This window comes from Pteronotus mesoamericanus, unplaced genomic scaffold (genome assembly GCF_021234165.1).
Source record: "Pteronotus mesoamericanus isolate MK-2021 breed Mesoamerican mustached bat unplaced genomic scaffold, CSHL_Meso_final scaffold_165, whole genome shotgun sequence".
Taxonomy (NCBI): domain Eukaryota; kingdom Metazoa; phylum Chordata; class Mammalia; order Chiroptera; family Mormoopidae; genus Pteronotus; species Pteronotus mesoamericanus.
Window position 1 is genome coordinate 2,695,086 of NW_026555307.1, and position 25,991 is coordinate 2,721,076.

The 25,991-nt window shown below is 40.5% G+C and overlaps 1 protein-coding gene across 3 annotated transcripts in view; it reads left to right on the forward strand.

Moving 5' to 3' along the window:
• Nucleotides 1–25,991, forward strand: part of BANP (BTG3 associated nuclear protein) — a 117,960-nt gene that overhangs the window by 10,245 nt on the left and 81,724 nt on the right. For 2 of the 3 annotated variants that reach the window (XM_054588941.1, XM_054588943.1), the window contains exons 2-4: nt 14,808–14,946; nt 20,931–21,022; nt 24,267–24,466. In XM_054588941.1, coding sequence (XP_054444916.1) covers nt 14,877–14,946; nt 20,931–21,022; nt 24,267–24,466 — 362 coding nt within the window. In that variant the 5' untranslated portion in view covers nt 14,808–14,876. Of the gene's footprint in view, nt 1–14,093; nt 14,240–14,807; nt 14,947–20,930; nt 21,023–24,266; nt 24,467–25,991 lie in introns of those variants that run through there. The other variant, XM_054588942.1, reaches the window with a different exon arrangement.

The window sequence follows — 25,991 nt, forward strand, 5'->3', positions numbered from 1 at the left end:
GTTGTGGATGGGTCTGCCAGGGCTGTGTTTGGGTCAGCCAGCGTCCACCGCATGACCTTAGTTGACCTCCCTACACTTCTGTTTTCTGTCTTAGATCATGTTAACTAGTTCTCTTGGTTATCCACTCTGCCTCTGAGGGGCTGCGTTTGCCTGGCATGTGTTGTGTGGGTGAGAAACCTTTGGAATGCTTTCTATATCTGCCACTTGCTGTTACTTTGTTTTGTTTGTTACTTGTTCTAATGACTGCTCAGGTTGGGAGTTAATTTTCTTTTGTTTTTGTGTTGCTAGGTAGGGTTTCAAATCCCCTTAACATTTTAGCACATGCTAGTTGTTTGGTTTCTGTACGTTTGTGAGGTGGACAAAGGAGATTAGGACATTTACCCTTGGAGTGCTGACCACCTCCCTCCCCAAGTTCTGCGGTGTGAGGCAATAAACAGGAGGAGCAGGTGGGCGATAAAAGGGTTTCAGTTCATGGAGGGAGCTGAGATGGATGGATGCACCAAACTCCAGAGACGGGAAACGAGACTATGTGTTGATGGCTAACTTGTGGGCTTAGTTAACCAGACATAAAGTGAGCTACTGTGGGAGCATTCTCTACTTCCTCTCCACCCCACCCTCACTTCTTCAGTGTTCTCTGGTCTCATATTCTCTTAATAAATATTCATGATGTATGTTTCAGATAAGGGGAGCATTTAGGGATGGGCCTATCCATAAAATGGGGACACACCTACATCAAAGGTTGTGAAGATTAAATGAGATAATGTTTAATGTAGTGCGTAAGATTCAATAAATGGTAGCTCCTATAATTATTGTTATTTTCTTCAATTTTACCTGCCAGGTCCTGTATCTTTTTATGCTTGTCAGCCTCAAATGCTGCTGATTTAATTAATAGAAGTTTCCATATAGTCTGAATTTTGTCTGTGATAAATTTACATCACAGAATTTTAGAAATTTAGAACTGGGCAGGAGCTTAGAGGTGTCTTAAATTAGTACAAGTTGCTAATTAAAAGCTTGGCTGTGGTTGTAAAGTATGCACTTGTTATAAGTGCAAGAACCACAATAATTTTGTGCTTCCCCTGTGAGGAACCTGCCAGTATCACATGTAGGCCCACACCCTGAGGGCGGGGAACCCCGCAGCCCATTCTCAGCAGGCTGTTCTTGGTAGTCTCAGGGTTAAGACTAATGTCCTCTCTAGGGAAGTGACTTTTCTCTTGTACTTTCTATTGCAAATTGTGATCACTATACAGTGTTGTAATTTTGGTGTAATATTTAGTAGTTACAAATTTTGAGCATTTTAAATTCTATTAGATGATTTTAGATAACTTGCAATGTGGAGTATGAGTTTTTGTTATCTTAGGGCCAATATTTCTTATGTAAACATATATCAGTGGGAAAATGATTTTGAAATTTTACCTCTAATTCAGTATCTGAGTATGAAGTAAGCTATAATTGGATTTAGGTATATAATTATCAAAATCTATGTCTTTGTGAAACGTAACTTTCTTCTATAGAGGTACAAAAATCAACCTATGTCATATAATTCATTTTCACATCTCTGAATGTTTTTCATTTTAACTGTAAAAAAATGAAGGTACAAGTGCAGTGAAAGTGTAGGAGAGAGCATCAACTGTGCTCTTTGAATACAGTATTTACTACTTTCTTTTGACTTTATAAAATAAGAAGATGATAAGAAACAAGATTTCTGTCCTTGCAGCTGAAGGCTTGAAAGAGCTGTCAGGGACTCAAAGCATACATTTCAGGATTATCTGTACTTGTGGGACCATTTGGCCCTGAAGGTCATTACTTTATTCTTGAACAAGTATTTGTAGATGGCTGCTGTGTGCCTGTCATGGTGCTTGTGGTAGTGGTGATCCAAACCATAGAGCAATTTTTTTACCTTAAAATGAGACTTTCGGCCCCTGGAGGAGCCATTGCAGCCCCAGAGCAGCCATAGACAGCATGCAGACAGCTGGGCATGCTGCATTCCAATAAAACTTTATTTGTGGACACTGAAATTTGAGTTTCATATAATTTGACATCTTGAAATACTGCTCTTTTGATTTGGCTCATGGGCTGTACAAAAACAGGTAGAGGGCCAGATTTGGCCTGTGGCCTCATAGCATAAATGCATTAGAATGCATTTGCTGAGCGAGTGAATAAGATTATATACAAGCAGACAGGGGAAGCCAGACTGGGAAAGGCTTGAAACCTGGATGGAGGAGTTTAGGTGTGATGCTATCAGTGGAGGAGGGCCGGGGAAGGTGCTAAGGGGGGCTCTGGGAGGATGAGCTGTCTCTGGAAAATTCGCTCTGTAACTTAGAATGGATCAGAGGGCATTGGCTTCCTGCCTCAGCCTTGTGTGGCTTTGGGAGGGACAAGACACTCAGCTCACCAGATCTGTAGACTCAGCTTTAGAGTGTATCCCAGAAAGATGATGCCTACACAGCAGAAGGACAGGAGAAGAGGCCAGTTCATGGCTGATGAGGCCCTCAGCAGACCAGGTGCCGTGGGAGAGAAGTCAGCTTGGAAGCAGTAAGTGTGAGGAAACCACAGGGGCTGGTGATGGTTGGATTCTTATGGGTAACAGAATGGAGAGTTAATAAAAGGATTCTGCAGGTTTCTTTCTTCTGGAAAAGAGTGGTATCTCCTTGAGCAATATTCTTGGGGAAAAAGAGCTACAGGGACATAAGAATACTTTGGCTTTAGAAATGTTGGAATAGATTTTATTGTCTGTTGTTTAATAGGCGTAGGGTGGTTTGAAATACTGGACTAGGGAAAGCATTGGTGAGAGTTCAAGGTGACAGACGGACATTTGGAAGAGACGGGTGTCAGTCTCATAATCAAAGTGTGTGCCTGCCAGCACCCTCTGGGAGACAGTGCTTTCCATTGTGTTGCTTTGTTTCCTGGAAACCCCGAAGCGGCCTTACTGGTTAGTCACTGCATTGTAGTTGGAGTGGCCCACCTGACATGGAACCAGGTGATGAACATACTCTGCAAAAGAAAAGTTCCAGTCTGACAGTGAGTTTGGAAATAAGATTTTCAGTTTGGGATTCAGAAGGGAGTGAGCAGAGATGGTGTTTGGGGATGGGCTTGGGTTCCAGAACATGTTCTAGCAGTTTGGCATAGGAGACATGTGATGCTGGTCGTTGGTGGCAGGCAAAGTAGATTGGAGAGTTTTATTATTTTTGTTTTTTCAAAAAATTTACTTAAAAATTTTTTCTTTTGGAATAATTTGAGGTTTACAGATAATAGAGATAGTACAGGTTCTTGTGTTTCCCACACCCAGTTTTCCCCCCTCTTAACAATATGCATCACCATCGTCATGGGGCAGTGTTTGCCAACATGGAGCTCTTGACCTAGCATGAGTGTGTTCTACCAAATCAGTGATTTTGTACCACCTCCTCTTAACTTTAATCTGGAGAAAAGTTGCTGGAAGAATGCAATGAAGATACAGGTGAATTTCCTTCATCTAAAGTCACAAAGGGTTAACGTTTGGAACATTGCTTTGTGTGCTTTCTTTCCCCTCTACATTTGAAAGTAAGTTGCAGACATCACCTTATATCACCCATAAATGCTTGAGCACTTACGTCCGAGAGCAAGGATATTCCTTTTCATAACTACAACTTTAAAAAAAGAACAACAATTCAGTGTCACTTAAGATACTGTCCATATTTGAATTTCCCCTGAAATTCTTTCATGGCTGAACCCCGCTCCATGCCCAGGACCTTACTGCATCTGGCAAGTCTCCTTAGTCTCTTTTAATTGAGAGCAGAGCTTTGCTAGTTTGTTTCGTGTTGAGGACTTTTCAGGAGTCCTGGCCAGAATACCTGCACCTCTGACAACCTGCTCCTGCCTTGGCCCCTCCTGACTCCCTCAGTTCTCCCCCAGTTCTTGGCAGCCTTCCTTGATCTTCAGGGCTGGAGTAGCTCAGTCCGTGTTCCCCTAGGGCTGTTTTTAGCCTTGGCTAAGCAGTAGATCCCAAGTGTCACTTTGATTTACTACATTAGTACACATTTTAAGGGCAGGGTTATGCACTCTCCTTCCTTGTAGCATATGTTTAGGTATATGTATGTATAGTGTGTGCCCAATGATTAATTTTTGAATAATGTCTGGATGAATGCAATAAGATCACTTAATATTAATTGTGTAAATGAGCTCACAGAGATGCAGTAAAGTTTCTCCTGGAACTAAGAAATAAGGATAAGGTGTTAATAGCCTACAGTCAATTGTGTATTATTAAACTTCTTCATTTTTAGCAGATGTAGTATTTTATTTGATCAAAATAAATACTTCACAATGTAAGTAATTTAGTAACTATAAAGAAAGAATTAAAATATGAGTGTTATATATGTAAAAACCAAAATTTTTGTGGCAAGATATATTCAGGCTTCTGTAATATATTTAGAGTTATCTTTGGCAGTTGGTAAATCAAGTAAAAGTTGCTTTTAGATGAATTTATGGTTTATATTTTATAGCAGAATTTATCTGGAATTCACATTAATGCATATGTGGTTTTTATGTTTTCTTTCTAGAGATGTACGTGAAAGCAGTGGTTGTCAAAGTGTGGTCCACAGATCCCCAGGGGTGTCCTTGAGACCTTCCCAGGGGTCTGTGAGGTCAAACCAGTTTTCATAATGATTGTAAGGGGTCATTGTCTTTTTTTGCATGTTGACGTTTGCACTGATGGTGCAGGGTCAATGGTAGTAACACTGCTGTTACCTTAGCATAATTGAGGCGGAGGCCTCAAGCTGCAGCTGTACCGATGTATTATTTACTGCCATGAAATTTAAAAAAAAACCCTTTTTCACCTGAGAGGGTCCTTAATGAAGCAGGGAACATCATTCATTTTATTAAATATCAACTCTAGTATGTCTCTTTTAAATACTATTTGTGACAAGACGAGATGTATGTGGAAAGCACTTGTGCTGCAATTCGGAGTTGGAGGATTCCTTCGAGGACAAGCCCTTCTGCAATTATTTGAGTTGCTAGCTGAACTAGCCACTCCCCCGCCCACCCCCCGCCGCCCATGGACCACCAGGAAAGAATCATTGACAAACTACCGATATTTCCTACTAAATGAACAAAATTAGCTTGTCACTTGAAGGAAAGTTCTAACACTATTGCCAGTGATAAAATTTGAGCTTTCAAGTCAAATTGGAATTTCAGAAAGCTTGTATCTGCTGCTCTAAATGTGACAGCATCCTAATACTTAAGGACATTGTGATGAGATCAGTGCTCCTATTAACAGATGTGATGCATAGTAAACAACTTTTGGAAGATCTGCATAATTCATCAATATTTTCCAGATGACAAATGCATAATGTTACAAAATCACACCTGCATAAAAGTCCATTTAAAGGGCACAACAGATGAACAGATTGTAAAGTAATAAAGTATGAAGTTCACTGATAAGGTTTTAGATTCCATATTGCAACAAGTCTTTAGGAAAAAATAAAACACTTGTTAAGTTTTCATATTGTATTAAAGAATACCTATAATTGCCTGAAGGCTATTAAAATACATACTCTTCCCTTTCCCATCAGCACCTCTGTGTGAGGCTGGGATTTCTTCATATGCATCAACCAGAACAATCTTATCACAACAGATTGAAAGCCGACACAGATGAGAATCCAGTTGTTTCCCATTAAGTTTGACATTAAAGAGGTTTGTAAAAATGCCAAACTGTGTCCCTCTTCTTGTTAAGATTTTGCTGCTTTTGTTGTTTTGGAAACCATAGTTATTTTTCATAAAAAAAATGTTTTGTATGTTAATGTGTAATGTGTTGGTTTTTATAATTTTTAAATGAATAAAGAAATATTCAAACATTTTCTGTTCTAATTTCAAATGTGATTACTATTGATAGATATACCTATTCAAGCACAAGGTTTTGGGACCTAACTAATTTTAAGATGATAAAGGGGCTCCTCAGACCAGTGAGTCTGTGGACTAGGACAGCGGGTGCTGTGGGATCAGCTTAAATCCAGCATCTTCTCTCTCCTGCATTTGTGGTTTATATTTGAGGAGGTTTATATAGTTTAGAAAGCATGAATAAAAGTGGCAAATTTAATCAAGTATATTAATTGTTAAGGAGGAAGGATCAGCCTTCTGAGGCTAATTTGACCTTCTTTTCCTGATTTTAAACTTCTGCATTTTTTGCTCAGAGCGAGGGATACTGTCTTAAAGAAGAAACAGTATGGCTTGAATTTTCCTAAGAGGAAACCAGAGGAGGAAGTGTTTCTTGCTTTATTCTAATTTCCTAGTTTATTTAGTATCTGACCAGTCATTTAGTCATAACTCTCTCTTTTCACCATTTCATTCTTTGCATATTCCCCTTTACAGTTCACACCGATATGGGAAGAAAAATAAGTAAACTGAGTCTTTTCCCTGTATCTCAGCTTAATAAAAATTGGTTTCTTTGCTTACTTCATGCTTATTTTTAATTAATTACTTTATTACTATAGTTATATTCAAAAGGATTTGACTAAATGGAATGATCTTTAGTTTCTTGGAGGTGTCCCTGTTTCTAGAGACTGGGCTTTTTAATTAGGTACTAATCAGACACTTTCTTAAATGGGAATGGAAATTACTGTTTTGGTTTTTATGGCATTGTGGACTTAACATTCAGGGGTGGGTGGGGTAGGAGATGGAATGGCAAGTCCACAACACTGTATGTCCCTACAAGCACAAGGTTTTGGGATCTCATCAATTTTAAGGATCCAGGGAGGCAGATCTTGCTGTAGGACCTTGGTGACAGTGGTTGTTCCCCATCACTCCTGTCTTGTTCCAAGTGTCCTTTCTGTGTAATTGCACTCTAAGACTTGTATTTAGGATCATCTCCCTTTTGTACTTGTTGATGGATACTTCTAACCCTCAGAGTAATATTTTTTCACCTCTAAAAGGAAGGTAGGCTAGTACTAGATGACTTCCAAGGCCTCTTCAAGATATGTAGGGTATCCCTGGCCAGCAGCTCAGTTGGTTAGAGCATCGTCCTGATATGCCAAGGTTGTGGGTTCAGTCCGCAGTCAGGGCACATACAAGAATCAACCAATGAATGCATAAATAAGTGGAACAACAAGATATATGTATTTTTCTGTCTCCCTCCCTCTCTCTCAAATCAATAATAATAGTCATAATAAAGATACATGAGGGGTATGCTAAGCTTTTTTCCATGACTTATGGACAGCATCTTTTTAGTCATTCTGCATGTATCTGATGGCTGGTAAATTGGTAGAGCAGGTCACTGCCCTGGGAGGTTATGCACCTGGCTGCATTGTTCTGCCTCTTGTGGAAATCACCTGGTTCAAAACAGGTATAGCAGCAGGGCTTCCTTCAAGGATTGGTATAAGAAACAGCTCTGTGAAGACTGTTCTAAAAAATTGATGAGAAAAAAACCCCCATATATTGTGATAGCCCTAATGAGATGACCCATGTGATGTCATTCCCACAGTGACTGAGAATTCCAGTGTCCATACAGGGAGGCTTTGTCTGGTTATTTTTTCTTGCTGTCATTTTCTTGTAATGAGAGCTGATAGTCTATAGTGTTTTGTTTTTTAACCTTTACTGCTGAAGCTAAGTTGATTGCTCCGTTACAGGAGCCTTTCTTTTATTCCTGTTTTAGTGGCCTTGTGGTTTTATAGTATGGGTGTCCAAGTTTAAAGTTTCTTTAAACATGAAAAGTGAATCTGTAGTTTTGTATTTCAGCTGATGAACAACTATTGCTGACAGCTGATGAGCAGCTTGTTGTATTGTCACTGTTAGCAACTGAAAATGTCATTCACATGGAGTTCACAGTCATAAACTAAGTAGATTCATGATTTAATTGTGGTACCTTCCTATTGAAATCAAAATGCACACACAGAGAACTTTGCAGACTCTGTCCTATGGTTCTTAAGTAGAAATGCTGGCTTGCCTAGTTCTGCATTGCTGTGTAACTCTGCAGTGGATTCTTCCTCTAGATTCATCACATGTGTATTCATTGAGGGTCAGCCTGTGCCAACCCTAGGGTAGGGAGTAAACAAAATGAAAATTTCTGTGCCGATGGAACCGATCTTCTAGTGGGGGAGACAGATTTAAACAAATTGAACTTTTAGCACATGTAATGAGTTAGCTGGTAAGTGCTTTTCCATAAAGCAGGAGGAGGGGAGCAGGGAGGTGGGTGCTGGTGGTGGGCATACTTTCACACCACAGAAGAGGCAGTAGGTGGTGGAGGGGCAGGCAGGTGTCAGTGTGTGAGGGCCCTGAGGTGGGTGTGTACCCACTGCACTGGGGAGGCCTCCTTGGATTGGGTGAGGGAGGGACAGCAAGGAGAACTGAGAGGCTGAGGGGCACTGTAACAGGTGCTGGCTGGTGCGCAGCTGGCTTCAGAGCACTGGGAAAGCCATCCTGCGTGAGCAGGATGCCTTCGGGGGGGGCTCTGAACAGATGAGGGACAGTCTGACATGAGTTACAACATGATCGGGGGAGCTTTTTAAGCAGGTATTGTGAATAATTACGGGGTAAAGGCAGAGCAGGGAGGCCCCTGTAAGGGCCAGTGCACGACTTCAGATGTGTGCAGAATGAGTATTGTGAGTGAATTTGCCCACAGATGGGACGTGAGAGAAAAACCAAGGACTGAAGGTTTTTTATTCTGAGCAACTGGGTGGTACCATAAATTGAGATGGAAAGTCTGAGAGGAGCAGGTTGATTGTGGGGGTAGGTATTAGGTTCAGTTTGGCACATTACGATTGGGACTAGACACACGGGAGCTGTCCAGCAGGCTGTTTGCTTCATGGATCTGGAGTTCATGTGTGAGGTCTGAGTTGAAGGGTGAATCTGCACCATCAGCACATAGATGGTATTTCTGGATGACTGAGAAGAGGTCCAGCACCAGGCCCTGGGCCCTCCATTTCAGGGAGGTGATGCAAACCTTCAAAGAACCTCTGCAAGACAAGGCCAGGAAAGTGGAGCCAGGCCAGGAAGGTGAGGGAGGGAGACTGGCTATGGAGGAGGCGGGAGTAGCCCTGGGCAGGTACTGCAGTGGGTAGGGCAGGCTGGAAGGGGCAGTTTGATGGGTGGAAAAGCCAGAGTCTGGTTAAGCTGGCTCTAGTGAAAATGTGAAGGGAAGAAATGGAGACAGCATGTACAGGCAACTCTGTGGGGAATTCTGCTCAGAAGGGGAGCAGAGAAACGGAGAGGGAGGGGAGGTGGGGAAATAGCAGTGCAACGTGTTTTGGAAATAACCTGGGAGGCTGATTGTGAGGGACTCAGAACTGCTGAAGTGTGAGGGCCTCTACTTGTGAAGAGGGGAGGGCACGCTTGTGGACAGGAGCAAGGCCAGGTGGTGCCCGTACCAGCTGCCGGTGGGGAGGCCACGTGCAAGGGAACTGATGGAAAGAGAAAGCAAGATTGCCAGCTCACTGAGGGAAGGAGGAGCTAGAATTTGGAAGGGAGAGGAGAAAGTATAACACAGTGGTCCAGGAGAACTGCAATGCCCATAGAGCAGGGAAGGGGTGTTTTGTGCTCACAGCCTCGGGCATACTGCGCAAGTGGTCATGGCTGTGTGTGATGGGTGCACACGAGTTGTAGGCTATATACTTATTACTTTGTGTTAGAAAAACAAATTTCACAGGTGATATATAAATATGGGCATATAGGAAACTCAGCAATCCAGAAGGATCAAGAATGAAGGTCACCTCATGTCTATAATCCTGCCCCATGGGTAACCTTAAGATCAGTATCTATCATTTCAGACCATCTGGTGCACAGTTAGACATGTGGACATGTGACTGCATGCACATGCAACTTTTAGAAAACGGAAAAGGGATCATATACATACTATCTTGCAATTTTCCTTTTATATTCCTTTCTGTTAGTATTCTATTCTGGAGACCTTTCCACTGTGGTTTGTGTAATTAAACCAGTCTCATTCACATTGATGTCTGCAGTGTTTTACTGTAGTCTGTGCCATCATTTACCACCCCCCTAAGATCGAGCACTTCGGTTATTGATTTGGTTGGTGAGCTTCTCTTTCATGTGCAGCCTAGAAGATGCTCTCCTCAGCTACTCGGGAGGTTAGAATTCAGGATTTTATGGTGAGTTTGAAGTATTTTCTTAAGCCACTTGCAGAGCTTTTAGAAACCAGGAAAAAGCTTGAAGCCCTTGAAAACTTTCCACTAGACCTTTATGAGAGACATGTATTTAACCTGGAAGCTGTGGACCCAGGGAGAGCATGAATGGGCTTAAAGGGTGGCTGCATGTGACAGATTCCAAAATACGTTGTTTTAAAGCAGAGTTCTAACTAGTCATTGCCATTAAAGACATTATTGAACATTAATCTCAGCCCAGTTGTTTTATTACATTAAGACTGGACTGTCTCCAGGACTTCTGAGAAATGGCAAATTTAATTTGCCAAAATGGCAACCGCATGTATTGCTCTGTTCCAGTTTTCTTGGGCTCATTGCCCTAGTTTTTTCTATTCAGACCTTCACTGTTAGCAGAATTTTAAATGACTCCTTACCCTGGCCACAGAATCATTTTGAGTAAACAACTTGGATAATGTATGGTGGCCTCATTTGGAAGAGGTTAGGATTCAGGATTTTATGGTGAATTTGGAGTATTAAGCCACTTGTAGAGCTTTCAGAAACCAGAAGGCTTGAGTTGGGCCCTTGAAAACTTTCCACTAGACCTTTATGAGAGACAGGTATTTAACCTGGAAGCTGGAGATTCAGGGCCATCATGAATGGGCTTCAGGGCATATTACTTAGGTTAAGCTAGGCTGCACCTGACAGGCTGCAAAATACGTTGTTTTAAAGCAGGTGATTGGTTATTTTCTTTTCTAATGAGGAAGTCTAGTGCAGTTAGTCCAGGACATGTGGCAGCACCATAGATGTGAAGACCCCAGGCTACTTCTTTCTTGTTCTTTGCTCTGTTCTAGCCTCTGTCCCATCCTCATCCCTGGAGTCCAGCAGCAGGAGAACAAGAAGGAAGGCAGTGGCTGTGTGCCAGCTTTCCTTTGATGAGGTGTCCTGGAGCTGCCATGCACCAAGTCTGAGCTCATGTCCCGTTAGCTCAAACTTGGTCAGGTAGCCACAGTGCAGTAGGCGAGGCGGGGAGCCTTTCTCTTGTGGGGCCACATGGCCCTATAAACTAGGGCTCTTACTCTGGCATTGGTGAAGCCTGTGAAACTTGGCAGAATTTTTTCTGTGTGCTCTTTTTCAGGGAAAGTGTCCATGAGCAGTCTGTGACTGTAAAATGTTTTAAATCTATCAAGTCAAAGATCAGTTGAGTAGTATTATCTGAGGATTACCACGTTCATTATAAATTTCCATGTATCCCTTTAGTGATCTTTTATGCTTTGGTTTTTAATATGGAAAAAAAGAAGACTGAATTTATGGCATGGGTAGCTTTGATCTTCAAACTGACCACCAGTTAATCTGTACTTGGAGGTCATCTTCAGGGGACACAGATTTAGCACGACACCCTATTTCCTTATCCTGACAGGTTCTCCTGGAGCAGTTGCTGAGGATGAAGGTTGAAGAAATTCCCAGTGTTCAGCACAGGCACCAGGTTCAGAGAATATTACTGGATATAACTGAGGTTGGAACTGAGAATTTCCTCCATGGTTTATGCCTCAATATTTAGGTTTTTGACCATCTTAAAAGTGTTTTTTATTTTTGAAAGGGTGATAAATGCACTTGATTAAAAAAAGTATAAAAAGGTGAAAAGTAAAAAATGATTTCTTTACCCTTTATGTACTAGGGATATTCTGTGCATATCTAGCACATTTCTAAAAAAAGCATGTTGTACCCATTTCACCTCATTTATTATCATGTAGTACTGCATCGTGGGAGTTGTCCTTAGAGATATTTGCCTCCTTTTATAGTTGTTTGCAATTCTACTGTTTGGTAATGCCATACTTTTTTGTTGTTGATGTACATTTAGGTTGCATCCATTCTTTTGCTGCTAAAAGTATTGCCTTAGGCTTTTGTTGTTGTTGTTGTTGTTGTTGTTTGCTTTTTCATAGATCTTTGAATCTGTGTGCTGGAAGGATTCTTGAATGGGACAAGGCACGGTCAGGGCTGTGGCCAGTAGCATTTTGATAGCTATATTGCTTGTGGCTCTTCAGGGTTAGACTCCCACCAAAGGCACAGGAGAGCTACTTCTCTTTCCTCATACTCTTCCAGTACAGTGTACCACACTGAGTGAGTGTTGCTTTGGTTTTCTTCTTTAGGGTCTCCTTGCTGTAGTGCACATGTTGGACCTTCTTTGTCACTATGCTATTTTTTCTTCAACTCTTTTCATTTCTTCTTTACTCTTAATATTTTTATCCTTTTCTCATTGTTTTTCTGAAGGCATCATTTATTGTGTTTACTTGCCCTTGGATTCGTCCTAGTTTTCATTTCCAGAATTCTTTTTCTTTTGTTTCGAATCTTTTCTGAGTTCTGCCACTTCATTTTAAGCTTTTCTCATGATGGTTTATAGTTAATAATGTAATATTTCCTTTATGTATTTTAACTTGTTTTGGAATATTTGATAACATTTTCATCTCTTTCAGGGACTTGTCTTTCTAACATGCTTTCACTGTTTGTGTGATGTTATTTTACTCCTTATTCTCTTTTAAAATATATTGTCTTTGCATGAATTAGACCTCAATATTTTTTCTGTTCATTTTTAGGTAGAATTAGTTTTCCTGAATATTTAGAAGGGAGTCTTGATTTGAATAGTTTTCCTAATTTCAGTGTTCTAGAGCTCTATTTTCTGTGTTTTTTAGGAAGTTTTAATAAATATAGCAGCTCATTTTCTGAATTCTCTTGGCTTTGTTTTTCTCTTCCACCTTTAATTAGACTTTCATTTGCCTCTGTCACTGTTTTCTGTGTCCTGTATGTTTTCTATTCTGTTCTCAGTCTTTTTCTTTTTAGTGTGTTTGGCCTAAGGGGAGCTTTGAATGATTAATTTTGAGAATTAATGGGGCCCAGAATGTTCTAGGCCTTCCAGAATTGACTGCAGAACTCTTGCATTTGTCTACTGTGGGATTGCGCTCACTTCCTGGTTTCAGCTGCTGTTCTCAAGCTGACACATTGCTTCTCACTGCTTCCTGCTTCATCGTGCTTCTATCATGGTGATCTTGTAGCTGTCAGTGATGTGTCCCTGCTTACTTGTATTTTGGGGTTTGTTAGGAACACTTTATCACTCATTTCTGTTACAGAGAATTACAGAATCTCCCTCTTCTCTGCCCTTGGTTTTGCTACGCTAGTTGCTCCATGTGCTTTTATTGGAAGATGCGGGGACATAAAACATCTTTGTTACTGCCACCTTTCCATGGTTGGACTATTAAAGGGTTCATTGAAAGTTGTCTTGAGATCTGTTGTTTCCCATTCAGATTGTTTGTTATCAGTCTCTGTTAAGGACACTTGATGTTTTCTTATCTCATCAGTCTTGTGAAGTGTATAAACTGGAAATAAAAACACTTTTGCCATTTTAATGATCATACCTTGATCATATGTTTATGTAAAAAAAAGTTGTGTTTACTCTATAAAGGAAGATTTAAGAGAGATTAGTTCCTCCTACAAATTGTCTTCCCTAGGAAATTCTGGAGCTGCCACTGTTTAAGCTGTGGAATTTAAATCTGGACAAAAGAGAAAAGAAACCATGTTGTTTACAGGACTTAAGAACACGTGTGAAACCTGTGAATTTAATTTAATGCCTGTTGGAATTTACCTTTAAAAGGAGCTGTCAGGAGATTCCGACTTGAAACTAGATGATCTGAAAATTTTAAGTCATCACCCACAGGAGTTGTGACTAGGGATCGTAAGTACTTACTCACGAAAGGAGCTGTGCTATGGAGTTGAGTGCATGGTTTCTGCCCTCGGGGAGCATGTTGTCTAGGTGGGGAAAGATACATAATTAATTTTATAAATATTTAATTATGAATAATATAAAGTATAATATTATAAAATATATTATGGTGACATTGATTCCTGAGTTCTTCAGGACATCCTGTTTTCAAGTACTAAATTTAGATCCCTGGTTGATAGATTGTATTTGGAATGACATGGCCTCATTTTTGTTTTGGAAAATAAGGTTCCTCTAGGCCCAATCAAAGTGTTTCAGGAGCAGGAAGAAAGTAACAGACTCTGTTCCAGACACAGTGCTAGGCTCAGGGATGACAACTCACACCAGAGGTGGCCCAGCCCTGGAAGGTGCAGTGTGGACAGGATGGCGGTGCTCCCGGGCACAGCAGTGGGGCTGTGCTGCAGTGCAGGTTTGTGCTGGAAGCCAAGGGGAAGCAAAACAGAGGCACTCAGAGGGAGGGCGGCTTTGAATAGCAGAAATGGAGTATGGGGATAGCCTTGGCTGAAGGGGCCATTTGGGGAAAATTTGGGAGCGAGAGATGTACTACTGGTAGAGACAACAGTGCGATGGTTTTCTAGGGTGTGGTGTGTATAGAAGGAGCTGAGACCCCATGGGGAACAGGTGGAGGGTAGGACGTGTTCTGTGGGCAGTAGGGGACCACTGGAGACTTTTATCTTGGGGGATGACATGTTCAAGCTTTTTTAGGGAGGTGACTTTAGAGTTGGTGTGAGGAATGGATTGATAAAGTGAGAAGCTCTCAGGTAGGGTCTAATCTAGTGGTTAAGGGCAGAGAAAATGAGCAATTTTTGGGCTCTTTCTCAATTCTCAAAGAACTCTAACCTTTTGGTGTTTTGGGGCAAGAAGAAGTATATTATAAAACATCTGACATCCTCTTGAATATACATGGTTAGCAGTTTTCATTTCATAGGTCATGATCGTTAATCTCCCTTTCCTCTGCCATTGTGTTTGTTTTGTAGGTGACAGAATCCTAGTCCTGTGTGAGTTTGCTTTTTCCTCATTGACTGGCCCCTCTTCTCCCATTCTGGATGATGTCAGAACAGGATCTGGCGGATGTGGTGCAGATTGCAGTAGAAGACCTGAGTCCCCATCACCCAGGTACAGAGCTGTGGGAGAGTAAATGGACTTTATTCTCTCTGTTCTTTAAACATCCAAAAGCTCTTCCAGAAGTTTTCTTTAATCTTTTAGAGAAAGCAAGAGAAAGAGTGACGCATGCTCTGTGTGAAAGATCCATTCCCACACTCCTCCATCTTCTGATGGGCACAGGAATGTGAAGTCTCTGTTCCCCTCTTCCTACCCCCATCCATACATAGGGGCTTCTATGACAATTTTCTTCCTTAAAATTGCCCCCTTTTAAAATTCACTATTGTAATGGGTCATGGAAATCTTACTATGTTGGTATTTACAGACTGACTGCATTTTTTTTGACAGCTGCTTGGTATTCCATTTATAGGTTCCCCCTCATTTCTTGAAATTTCCCCTTGTGGATGGCATTTCATTTTTTGCACTGTTTTCTTTCATATAAACCCCTGTAATAAAGATTCCTGCATGTATATCTTGGCAAAATTTTCTATGATAAGTTCCCAGAAGTAGAATTGCTTTGTACATCCACAATTTTGATAAGACACTGACAGACTTCCCAGAAATGTTTTACTAAGTTACTCTTACGTCAGCTGAGTGTGAAGAACATTTTTCCTATACTTTTGTGAAGGCTGGTGATTTTTCTCAATGATATTAAAGGTGTACCTTTACTTTGAAACCTTAAATGTTTGTTTTAAAAAGACCCTAAATTTCAAGAACTTCACCTGTGAAGAATCTTTGTCTACATTTTTACTTTATAAAAAGATTTCTTAGTAAATTTCCTCCTTTTTTTTCCACCTTAAAGTTTTATGTGTTTTAGATTTCTGTTAAGTTTGAAGTTACAAATGCACATCACTGAGTGTCTTTTGTCCCTTTTTTCTTTCTAGAATAGTAGAATTGACATGCTGAATTATTTTTCCCATAGAAAGGAGAATTTTCAGAAATTTTATAAGAAAGCATAATGTTTATCTTATATGCTCTATTTGCTATGTTAATTGAAAAAAAAAACCCCTTCACTTGGAAATTAGGTATTTTACTAAAGGGGAGGGTAATATAATTTTGGAATTAAATGAGCAGTCATAAAGAAATGAAGACATTCAGGACTACTATCCTTAGTTAGTTTGTCCCTTATTTTGTTTCTAATTTTTTTTTCCCACAAATGTGATTTTAAAAAAATTTGTCACCATTAAAAGTCTGTATTTTAAACAGATTCTTCTTGGACGTGGGGCTCATATCCATCAGCTTGTTCAACTTTAGCACCTGTCTCATCCCTGGTAGCTTTTCCAGAAGTACTACCTTCACCATGAGGTTCCATGAGTTTTCCCAATTCATACTTGGGCTTCTTCGCTGTTTTGACTTTTCTAGACATCATGGAGCAGACAGATATTTGCAAGCCTTTTCTATGTCTTTTCCAATGCTATCTGGAATTAATTTATTGACCACTTCTTTCAAGTAATTTACGCTTCTCAAGACATGATTTCCATCATCTTCTTTTGGATTTGGCAGACCTGTTGATGCTGAGCACAGGAGGTCTCCCGAATCTGATGCATTTTTTAGTAAAACCAGCACAGAATAGATGAAGCAAATAATGATTGGTAGTTTTGACATCAAGATGAGCTTCAATCATGGTCTACCATTTTTTGACAATAGAGCACATTTTGTCTTGGGTAAGATCCATGCCATGGAAATTAGGCAGTTTTTGCCCAGAACATCCTCAGTAATTAGCTTGAATTTTTCTAAATGCAACTTTATCATTCTACAAATCAGCTAGGCTCACTTAAAAAAAAAAAACACAACTCTTGCCCTGGCTGGTGTGGTGCGGCTTACTTGGTTACAGGAGTGTTGTCCTGTAAACTGAAAGATTGCAGGTTCAATTCCTGGCCAGGGCACATGCTTGGGTTGTAGGGTTGGTTCTCGGTGGGCGTGTATGAGAGGCAACTGATCTTTGTTTCCCTCTCACATCCATGTTTCTCTTCCTCTCTCCCTCCCTTGCCCTTTCTCTAAAATCAATGAACATGCCCTCAGATGAGGATTAAAAATAAAACCCCAGAAAACAACTCTTGAGACCATCAGATGTGATTTTGGTTCCTTTGAGTTCTCATAACAAGTGTATCTCCAGCATTTCTTATACTGAACCCAGTTGGTGCTTTCACATCATACCAGTCTTTTTTTAGAAAATGGATCAACCACTTTCTTCTTAGCTCCCTTCTTGCCACCTTTCATAAGGTGCTTATTCTTGCCCACTGCCATAGTGCTGTTCAGAGATCCAAAAGCTTCTTCTGATTTTTTTAATAAGAAGCATTATCCCCCGTTAAACTGGCATAATCAAGAGCCTTATCAGATCACTGAACAAAACTGGGGATATTAAACTACAATTTTCTCTGTAAAAACTAACCAGCTTGTTTAGAGCTAGAACTTGTAGTTTGACTTTATTAGCACCATACCTTAGATACCATTAAAATTAAGAGATAAGTAGCACTATCATTGTATATAGCAATTAAAAAATATCTTTATATTTTGGGAGGCGAACAATTTCTTTAGAAAGCACACACTGTAATGTTATAAAAGAAAAATGTTCTAGTTACATAAAATTGAAACATTTTTAGAATGTTTCAATTAAACTATTAAACTCTTTCCTTTCTTTAAATTTTTTAACAATGTATTTATTTTTGGAGAAGGGGAAGGGAGGGAGGGAAGCGGCCGGGGGTGGGGGGGCGGAGAGAGAGAGAGACAGACAGACATCATTTGTTTGCTTCTCATATGTGCCCCAACAGGGGAAGCAGCCTACAATCCAGGCATGTGCCCTGACCAGGAATCAAACCTGTGACTATTTGCTTTGCAGGCCAATGCTCAACCAATTGAGCCACGCTGGTCAGGGCTAGAACTATTAAAACTCTGATAGCTAACTTCCTACATAAATTCCCTCTCTGTAGATTATAGTCCAAAGAAGGCTTAGAGAAGTCATTTTTAATGTTGTTTTGTTTCATCTGTTCCTTAAATAACTGGAGACTGTAGTTTATTGACTGTTTAATGAAAATGTGTGTACAGGGTCCTCTGAGGCCTTTGTAAGCAGAGAGCCTTCAATTTTTGACCTAAAAGAACTCTCAGCACACCTGGCAAATACCATGGTGCTTCACACACATTTGCATTCAGACTGGGTTTAGAATTGAGATTATTTTTCCCTCATCTTTAAAATATGACCTTTGTAAAATTTAAAAATATAGTTAAGCAAGTAGAAGAAACAAAATTTCCCATAATCCTACCAATAGAACTGCTTTTAAGTTGTTACATGTGCATCCTTCCAGTTTGTTCTGATTTCCATTTAAAACAAAATTGTTTACATTCTGGTTTTGCATGTACTCACCATAGAGCTGTGCTTACTTTACCTATCTGCATGTAACTTTCATCAGACCTATCATTCCAGTTAATTGTGATGGCTTTAATATGAATGTTGAGTTCTTTAGTCTAATTTAAAAGTAATGCACACAAAATTATAAAAAGTAATGCAGCAAAGGACAAAGAAGAAAAGAAACTTCCTGCAGCCCATGGGAAATTATTGCTAAACCCTGGTACCTGTGCCTCTGTCATCTACCACGGGCATGTCTCCTTTTACGCATCTGCTTCACTGCCCTTTGCTTCCAGCTTGAGGTGCTTCATGCTGTCAGGGGGAATGGAATCTTCTTTTTTGTAGTTACAGGGACCAGCTCTGTGGTCCTGGACAAATCACTTAAATTCTCTGGTGCAAAAATGTGTAATGCACTATGGTATTTGCCAGGTGTGCTGAGAGTTCTTTTGGGTCGGAAATTGCAGGCTTTCTGCTTAGGAAGGCCTCAGAGAGCCTTGCACATAGGGCTTTCTATTCAGCAAATTAAAAGGATAGAATAATGATTGCCAAGGCTACCGGTATAATTACCAGTTTCCTATGGAGGTAAATAGGCTGTGACTAAAGTTCGGAGAACCTGTGTTTTGCTAACCACAAACACTTGTAGGCATGGATTTCTCCCTTTTTTACTTAACTAAGTAACATTCATTCCCACCTATTTCTGTGGAGGTGGGTAGGGCATTTTCTGCACCTGGGATCCACGGTGTCTGATGCAAAGATCTTAGGTAGGCAGGCTGCCCCTTGTTATTGTTGGTTCTTGGCTGGTTCTGCAGGGGAGCTTTCGGTGATTACCTCCGGGAGAACATTTTACTGCTCTTAATGAGGAGCCATGAAAAGTTTGTGTCAGAGTCAATAGGCCTCTGCAGTATCTCTATACTTAAGAGTTTTGAGATGAATTATCTCATACCAGCAGGTTTAAAGGCATTGACATTTTTTTAAAAATCGAGATGTTATTTGGAACCTCAACATATACAGCCTGTTGAAGTGAAGGTGCTTTGATTGAGATGGGTCCTGGGTGGGCCACAGTGACCTCTGTACTTGGCTTCCCCTGTGCCTGCCCCCAACTTTCCCTTAGCAGATGAAAAATTGAATACTGGCAGGATGAGCTGTGTCCACGTCTGTGGACAGCCTTGTGTGAGGGACTGGAGGGCCTCTGTGTTTGGGAGTAGTCACTGTGCCACTGCTGGTGTCGCAGCATGAGCAGGCATTAATTCCAGCATCTGTGTGGGCCTGGATGGAAGAAGACGGATAGATTTCCTTGAGTGGACGTGGATAGGCAGTTGTGGGTATAGGGAGGATTGGAGGGGGAAAAGCTGGGACGTGGTCAGACAACACCGTCCAAGTGAGGCAGGCATCGTCTGTCTACAGCAAGTTTATCCTGCTCAGTTGTAGTGTGGGGCGCATTTGAAAAGAGGACTGATGATATGCCAAAGTGTGCATATGCCCTGCTTTATTCTCCACAGGTGGACACTCTCCCACAAGTGCTACAATGAGTGCACTTCTGTGTGCACATGTATATATATGCAATATTATAATATGCATATTCTCTATGTATATTTATATATTGTCATATGCTGACACTCATTTCTGTAAAATAGATTCACAAACCAATATTACTGTTAAAAAATGAGTTAAAACTATTTACTGGGAGGACTGTCCACATTACATTGCTAAGTGAAGACAAAAGATGCAGATAGATGTATTGATAGAAGATAGCCACGGACCCCTGGTATATATAATATATTTGTGTCTATATGTGAACTTGTAAAGAGGTGAGGAAAATACAACAGTCAGTTAACATTGGTGATTTCAGGCAAGGAGATGAGAAGGAAAAAATACTGTAGCAAAATGGAAAAGTACTTCTGGCATCATGTTAAATAAAAAATGTTGAATATGAAATTCTATCTGTCATTGCTAATATGTAAATGTTTAGTGATTGACTAGGTCTAGGGCAAGCAATCAGGAACAGAAACATGGTTTGCAGAAATGATGTGATTGTGGACAGTTCTGGTCTTTGATTTTGTGGCTATCTTTAATATTGTTTTGTAGCTAATTTTAGATGAAAGGAAGGCAGTTGCTTATCTGTGGGGAAGCCATGAAGATCAGCTGAAAATTGCTGATTGGGAGACATTGATTTCAGCAGCGCTGTGGAATAGCTTTCTGTGTGACTTACTGTGTTAAGTTTGGGACTCTTTTGATGCTCATCACTTAAGAAAATGTAATAACCAGGAAGGCTTTGAATTTGAAATAAGGTAGGCAACAGACAAGACTTTAAAGTGTGAAAATATTATTATTCATTCTGTTTTATTATACTGAAATTCAAACAGGGAAGTTTAATATAACATTGAATGATAAACATGTAGTTTTGGTGTTAGAATCAACTTAGTGGCACATTAGGGAAATTATCCAGTATCTCAGTTTTTCTTGAGATTAAAGAGAAAACCTATTTTCTGTCTGAGAATTTTGAGTTAAAGCTATAAAAAAGTAAACATAAAACAGTCTGTACCATTTCCCATTTAACCTGAAGGTTCCAGAATGGTTTACTATCTTAATATTAAAACAGTCTGTAAAACTTTTCATATTAAAGTTTAAGTCTTTTGTCTATGCCTTTGGTTTTCAGTTGTACTGGAGAATCATGTAGTGACAGATGAAGATGAACCAGCTTTGAAACGCCAGCGATTAGAGATCAATTGCCAGGACCCCTCTATAAAGGTAAAAATACTAATATATTTTATGATCAATATCTTAGTTCCCTAGGGCTGCCATAACAAATTGTCAAAAACTGGGGAGCCTAAAACAACAGAAATTTATCCTCTCACAGCTTTGGCGACCAGAACTCTGAGCTCAAGGTATGGGCAGGGCAGTGCATTCTCCAGAGGCTCTAGGGGAGGATCTTTCCTGCCTCTTCCGGCATTTAGTGGCTCCAGATGTTTCTTGGCTTGTAGCCACATCACTCCAGTCTCTGCCTCCATCCTCACATGGCCTTCTTCCTATGTGTCAGTGTCTGTTTCCCTTTCCTTTCTCTCTCTCTTGTTTTCATCCTCACCTGAGGACTTGCTAAATGATTTTAGAGAGAGGGGAAGGGAGGGAGAGAGAGATGTGAAAGGGGAACACTGATGTGAGAGAGAAACATCAACTGGTTGCCTCTCGTACATGCCCTGACCAGGGAGTAACATGCAATGTAGATGTGTGTCCTGCCCAGGAACTGAGCTCATGACCTTTTGGTTTACGAGATGGTGCTCCAACTAAGCTGAGCCACACCAGATGGGGCCTTTTCTCTTCTCTTATAATGACATTGCTATTGACTTTAGGGGTAACCCTAACCCATGAAGATCTCACCTCTAAATCGTTGACTTAATTACAACAACAGAGACCCTTTTCCAAATAAGACCACATTTATAAATTCTGGGGGTTAGGATGTAGACGTATTGTTTTTGGGAGTTACTGTTCAACCCCGTACATAGCACATAAAGCCATTTTTCTCCCTTATGGATTATGAAGAATCAACATTATTTAGGTTGAGATTGCTGCCAGATGAGGCATTTTCCTGTAGAACCATAGACCTATTGTGGATGTAAGGAAAGAGAACAATTTGTATACCTAATATTTTCCACTAGTGCTGAAGTACTTCTGTACTACCATTTGAGTCACCTAACTTTTAAAATTTACTAGTACGATCTTGGAAACCACTGAGTCAATCAGTCAGCGATTTTGGATTTTTGGGTTTACTCTTTTGTTTTAGTATTTATAGAATCATGAAGATAAATATCAGCACATATTAAAAGTTTAAGAAGGCAATGCAAATGAAAACCATAGTATAGGAAGTAGAGGAGAAAAACAAAAAAAAGAGAAGAAAACTCTAGTAACTTTTCATGTAATCCTTCTATTTATATGGGGTGTCTGTTTAGAAACATACATGTCCGTCAAAACTTAATTTCATTAACGAGGAGAAGCAGTGTAAGCTTAAACATGTAGGTCATTTAAAAGTATATTCACAGTTAAATTTCTGTTTCAGACTAATGGATAGAAAACGGCTGCATTAGTGACACCAAACTATCATATTTTAAAATAAAATGCATGTACAATTTTACCACCAGAGAGACATTTATTTTAAGCATAAACAATACAGAAATGTATGAGGTAAAAAATGGAAGTGGCCCAGCCTCAGTCCTAGTCCCGCTATCAATAAATTAGACTTTGGGCTGTTGTTTGAGTACTGCTACATGTATATACTGTTTGAACAAGTTTGCTTACCAAATTGCCAAGAACTCTTCAATGAATAGATGCAACTGCTTAATTAATATCACTTTTATATAAAAGGCTTATTCTCTGCTCTTCTTTGTGTTATTAATTTGTTTGATAATTGTTTTATTAGTACATAACAGTGCATTTTGCCCAAACTCCAGGCAGAGTTATTTAAAATGTAACATTAAAATAATACAGTTTTACTGTATTTCAAGAATTCAGGAGCCAAATGTTTGACGTCTTGAAATATAAAGAGTCGCAGAATTAGAAGTGATTTTATCTCATGAAATCAGCACCAGTGAGTGGTTCTAATGGTGACTCACATTGGGATAAACCATGGACGTTACCTCTTTGTAGATCACGGGTCACAGAATGTCTGCATTGTGTGCGTCTCTGCCTGGCCTCCTGTCACACGCTTGCTTTAATGTCCTGTTCTCCTAAAGGCAGTCAGCGGAGGTCATGGAGTTTACTTAGCCCCTTGCTTTGTATGTTAGCACTCATGATGAGTCTCATTGGGGGTGTGATTGCTTGAGACAAAGAGAGTTTGGAACAGTGTGCAGGTTTGTTTCCCGCATTGCTGCCCCTAACTGCCATATCTACCAGGCAATTAGACTATTGCATTGAACTACTTCAACAGTTAAACCCAGGCTGTTGAAACGCACTGTTAAGAGTAAGCATTTTTTCCTCTTCTAGGCCTTGATGCCAGCTGCATGATGTGATATAGCTCTAACTTTGCTCTTTTGCTTCAGATGAGGAGAGCCTACCAGACCTAACTAATGCTGTAGGTTAGCAGCACTTAGATGGCACGTCCTGTCAGTCAGTCGGAGGCCAGCTTTTTACTTGGGGCAGACAAGCAGAAGAAAAGATGAAGAAAAGGAGGTTTATTATTTTCAGCTGTTGATTCTCAGGCTAGCCTTTCTACTAAGCTGAGCTATTGGATGCTTTATGAACTTGCTCCTAACTAGCACTCTGAATCCTTTTCCCAGCTGGTGAGACAAGCTTAGGGTATTTGCTGCACAGTGGAAGTCTGACCTGAAAACATGCTTCTATCTGTATTCTTGTTGACTCATGGCAGGAATGGTAGTTGTGGGAAGTGAAGAGCTTTCCTGGCTGGTGTGTGTATTTGATCTGTTTCTTGGGTCCAGAGTCATGCATGTCCCTGCTTATTGGAATCAATGGGAGTTAGTAATTGGGACTTGGGTTAGAAATAATAATCAAGTGTGAGGCAGCTCTTCATGTCAACCACTAGGTGGCAGATGTGCTGTTCATAACCTTTTTACCAAATTTCAACATCAGGACCGTGGGGATACTGTGAAGATGCCACACCAATGGTTTCCATGCTGTTTTGCTGTTGAAAGTAAATATGTATTTATAGTTGAAAGATATGGCTAGCTTTATGTATAAACTTACTGATTAAGAGAAGAACATCCTAAAGTCTATACATTTTTATTATATGGACTTAAGCATTACTAAGGATCAAAACTACACATAGAAATAAAAGCCTGATTTAAGTAGTCACATTTTAAACACATGAGGTTGAACTTGTTTACGCAAATATTTCTGGCTTAAAACTAGAGAGCCAAGGTGCAGGGATTGTTCTTATTGGAGTAGACACAATTCAAATTAGGAAATAGCCAGTTGGTGTTCCTTGCAACTGTCTCCTTAAAGTTCAAGATATCCTTTCTGAAGTTTTTCTTTTTTTCACTTCCAGTCATTCCTGTATTCCATTAACCAGACAATATGCTTACGATTGGATAGCATTGAAGCCAAGCTGCAAGCTCTCGAGGCTACTTGTAAATCATTAGAAGAAAAGCTGGATCTGGTCACAAACAAGCAGCACAGTCCCATCCAAGTCCCCATGGTGGCAGGCTCCCCTCTTGGTGCGACGCAGACGTGCAACAAAGTGCGATGGTAAGAGCAGACCAGTGGGCCGTGGTTACCACGTCACCCAGGCTCCCCAGTTCATTTACCCAAGTTGTACCGCACATGAGGGCATCTGCCTCAGCAGTTTCATGGCACCTCTTTCACTTAGGCCCAAACTAAACACGTGACACGCTGCTGGACCAGCTTGGAGTCATTCTCATGTTTTCGTTCTGACATAAACCAGACTGGCTCATCTTTTCTTCGGAATTAACCCATCAGATCTTTGAAGATGTGCCTGCCTGCCTGCCTGCCTGCCTTCCTTCCTTCCTTCCTTCCTTCCTTCCTTCCTTCCTTCCTTCCTTCTTTTTATATCTGTCCTATCCTTAGATACTTTTTCTCCATAGTAGTAGTTATAAATTTTACTTGAGTATATCAGACTTTCCATTCACATCTGTAGTTTTTATTGTGCTGATTAAAAAAAATATATAGAGTCTTATCTTAGAGGGATGTGTAATAGTGTATGTGCTGTTTGAATTGAAACTTTATGAAGAATTTGGTTACAGTGGAAAGATGTCTCAAAATCTTTGACCTGTTTATGTATTCGTTAGTTCACAGCATCATCACCTACTTGAGCTCCCGAGACAAGCTAAAGCTCAGGCTCTGGGCAGCAGTTCCATTTATCCTGTTGGCATTTTTATGCTTTCCCACAGCTGGCTACAAAGAAGCCATACTTTTACTGGTGGGAAAATTTGTCCTTGTACTTGACAAGAGCTTGAAGCGTTTTAACTGAGGGCCCTTCTCTTGTGGTTCTCTGGATCGACTGCTGCTTCCTGCCCTGTGTGTGAGGAGTGAGGGCAGTGGGATGCTGGGGGGAGGGGGCGGGTGGCATCCTGGTAGATGCAGAGAAGTGGGAGCCACAGTGAGACAAGGACAGCCGCTGGCCTTGCTGCCAGGATCAGCGGGGTCCTGTCTGTGTGTATCGGAAACAGGAGCAGCATTAGGGGCTTTGTGTACTTTTCAGGGGGATGTGAGATTGAGGAGCTCCTGGTTGGGATGCTCATAAACATGCCTTAGTTTCGAGGTAGTCGTCACCTTTCCTGTTTTGCCTGGGACAGCTATGGATGACTTAATTCATAGCGCCACCTTTAACTCTCAAAAGTATCCTGGTGTGTTTGAAACACTGCATGCCCTTAAATCTGATCTCCAGCTGGGAGTCAAGGTCTCTGGGGATCTCCTTCCCCCAAGGGGAACTTGGGGCAGTCCATGATGTTGCTGTGAGATGGGCCCTTTGCCCTGGTTTATGTTTTGTCCTAACAGATCACCTGTGTGTTTACTCCTGGCAAGCATTTGTTGCGTGTGACCTCTGTGCAGGCAGTGAGCCTCAAATCTGTCCGACCCAATGCTTTTTTTTTTTTTTTAAGAATAATTTTTTTGTATTGCCCTCTTATTCTAAAATACTATGTTTAGAAAATATAATTTATAGTTAAAATATGAATAAAATACCTTCAGTGTAATGGAAGGAGAAACAGAAGGATAATAGTGCCTAATAAAATAACATGTATTTCAGTATATA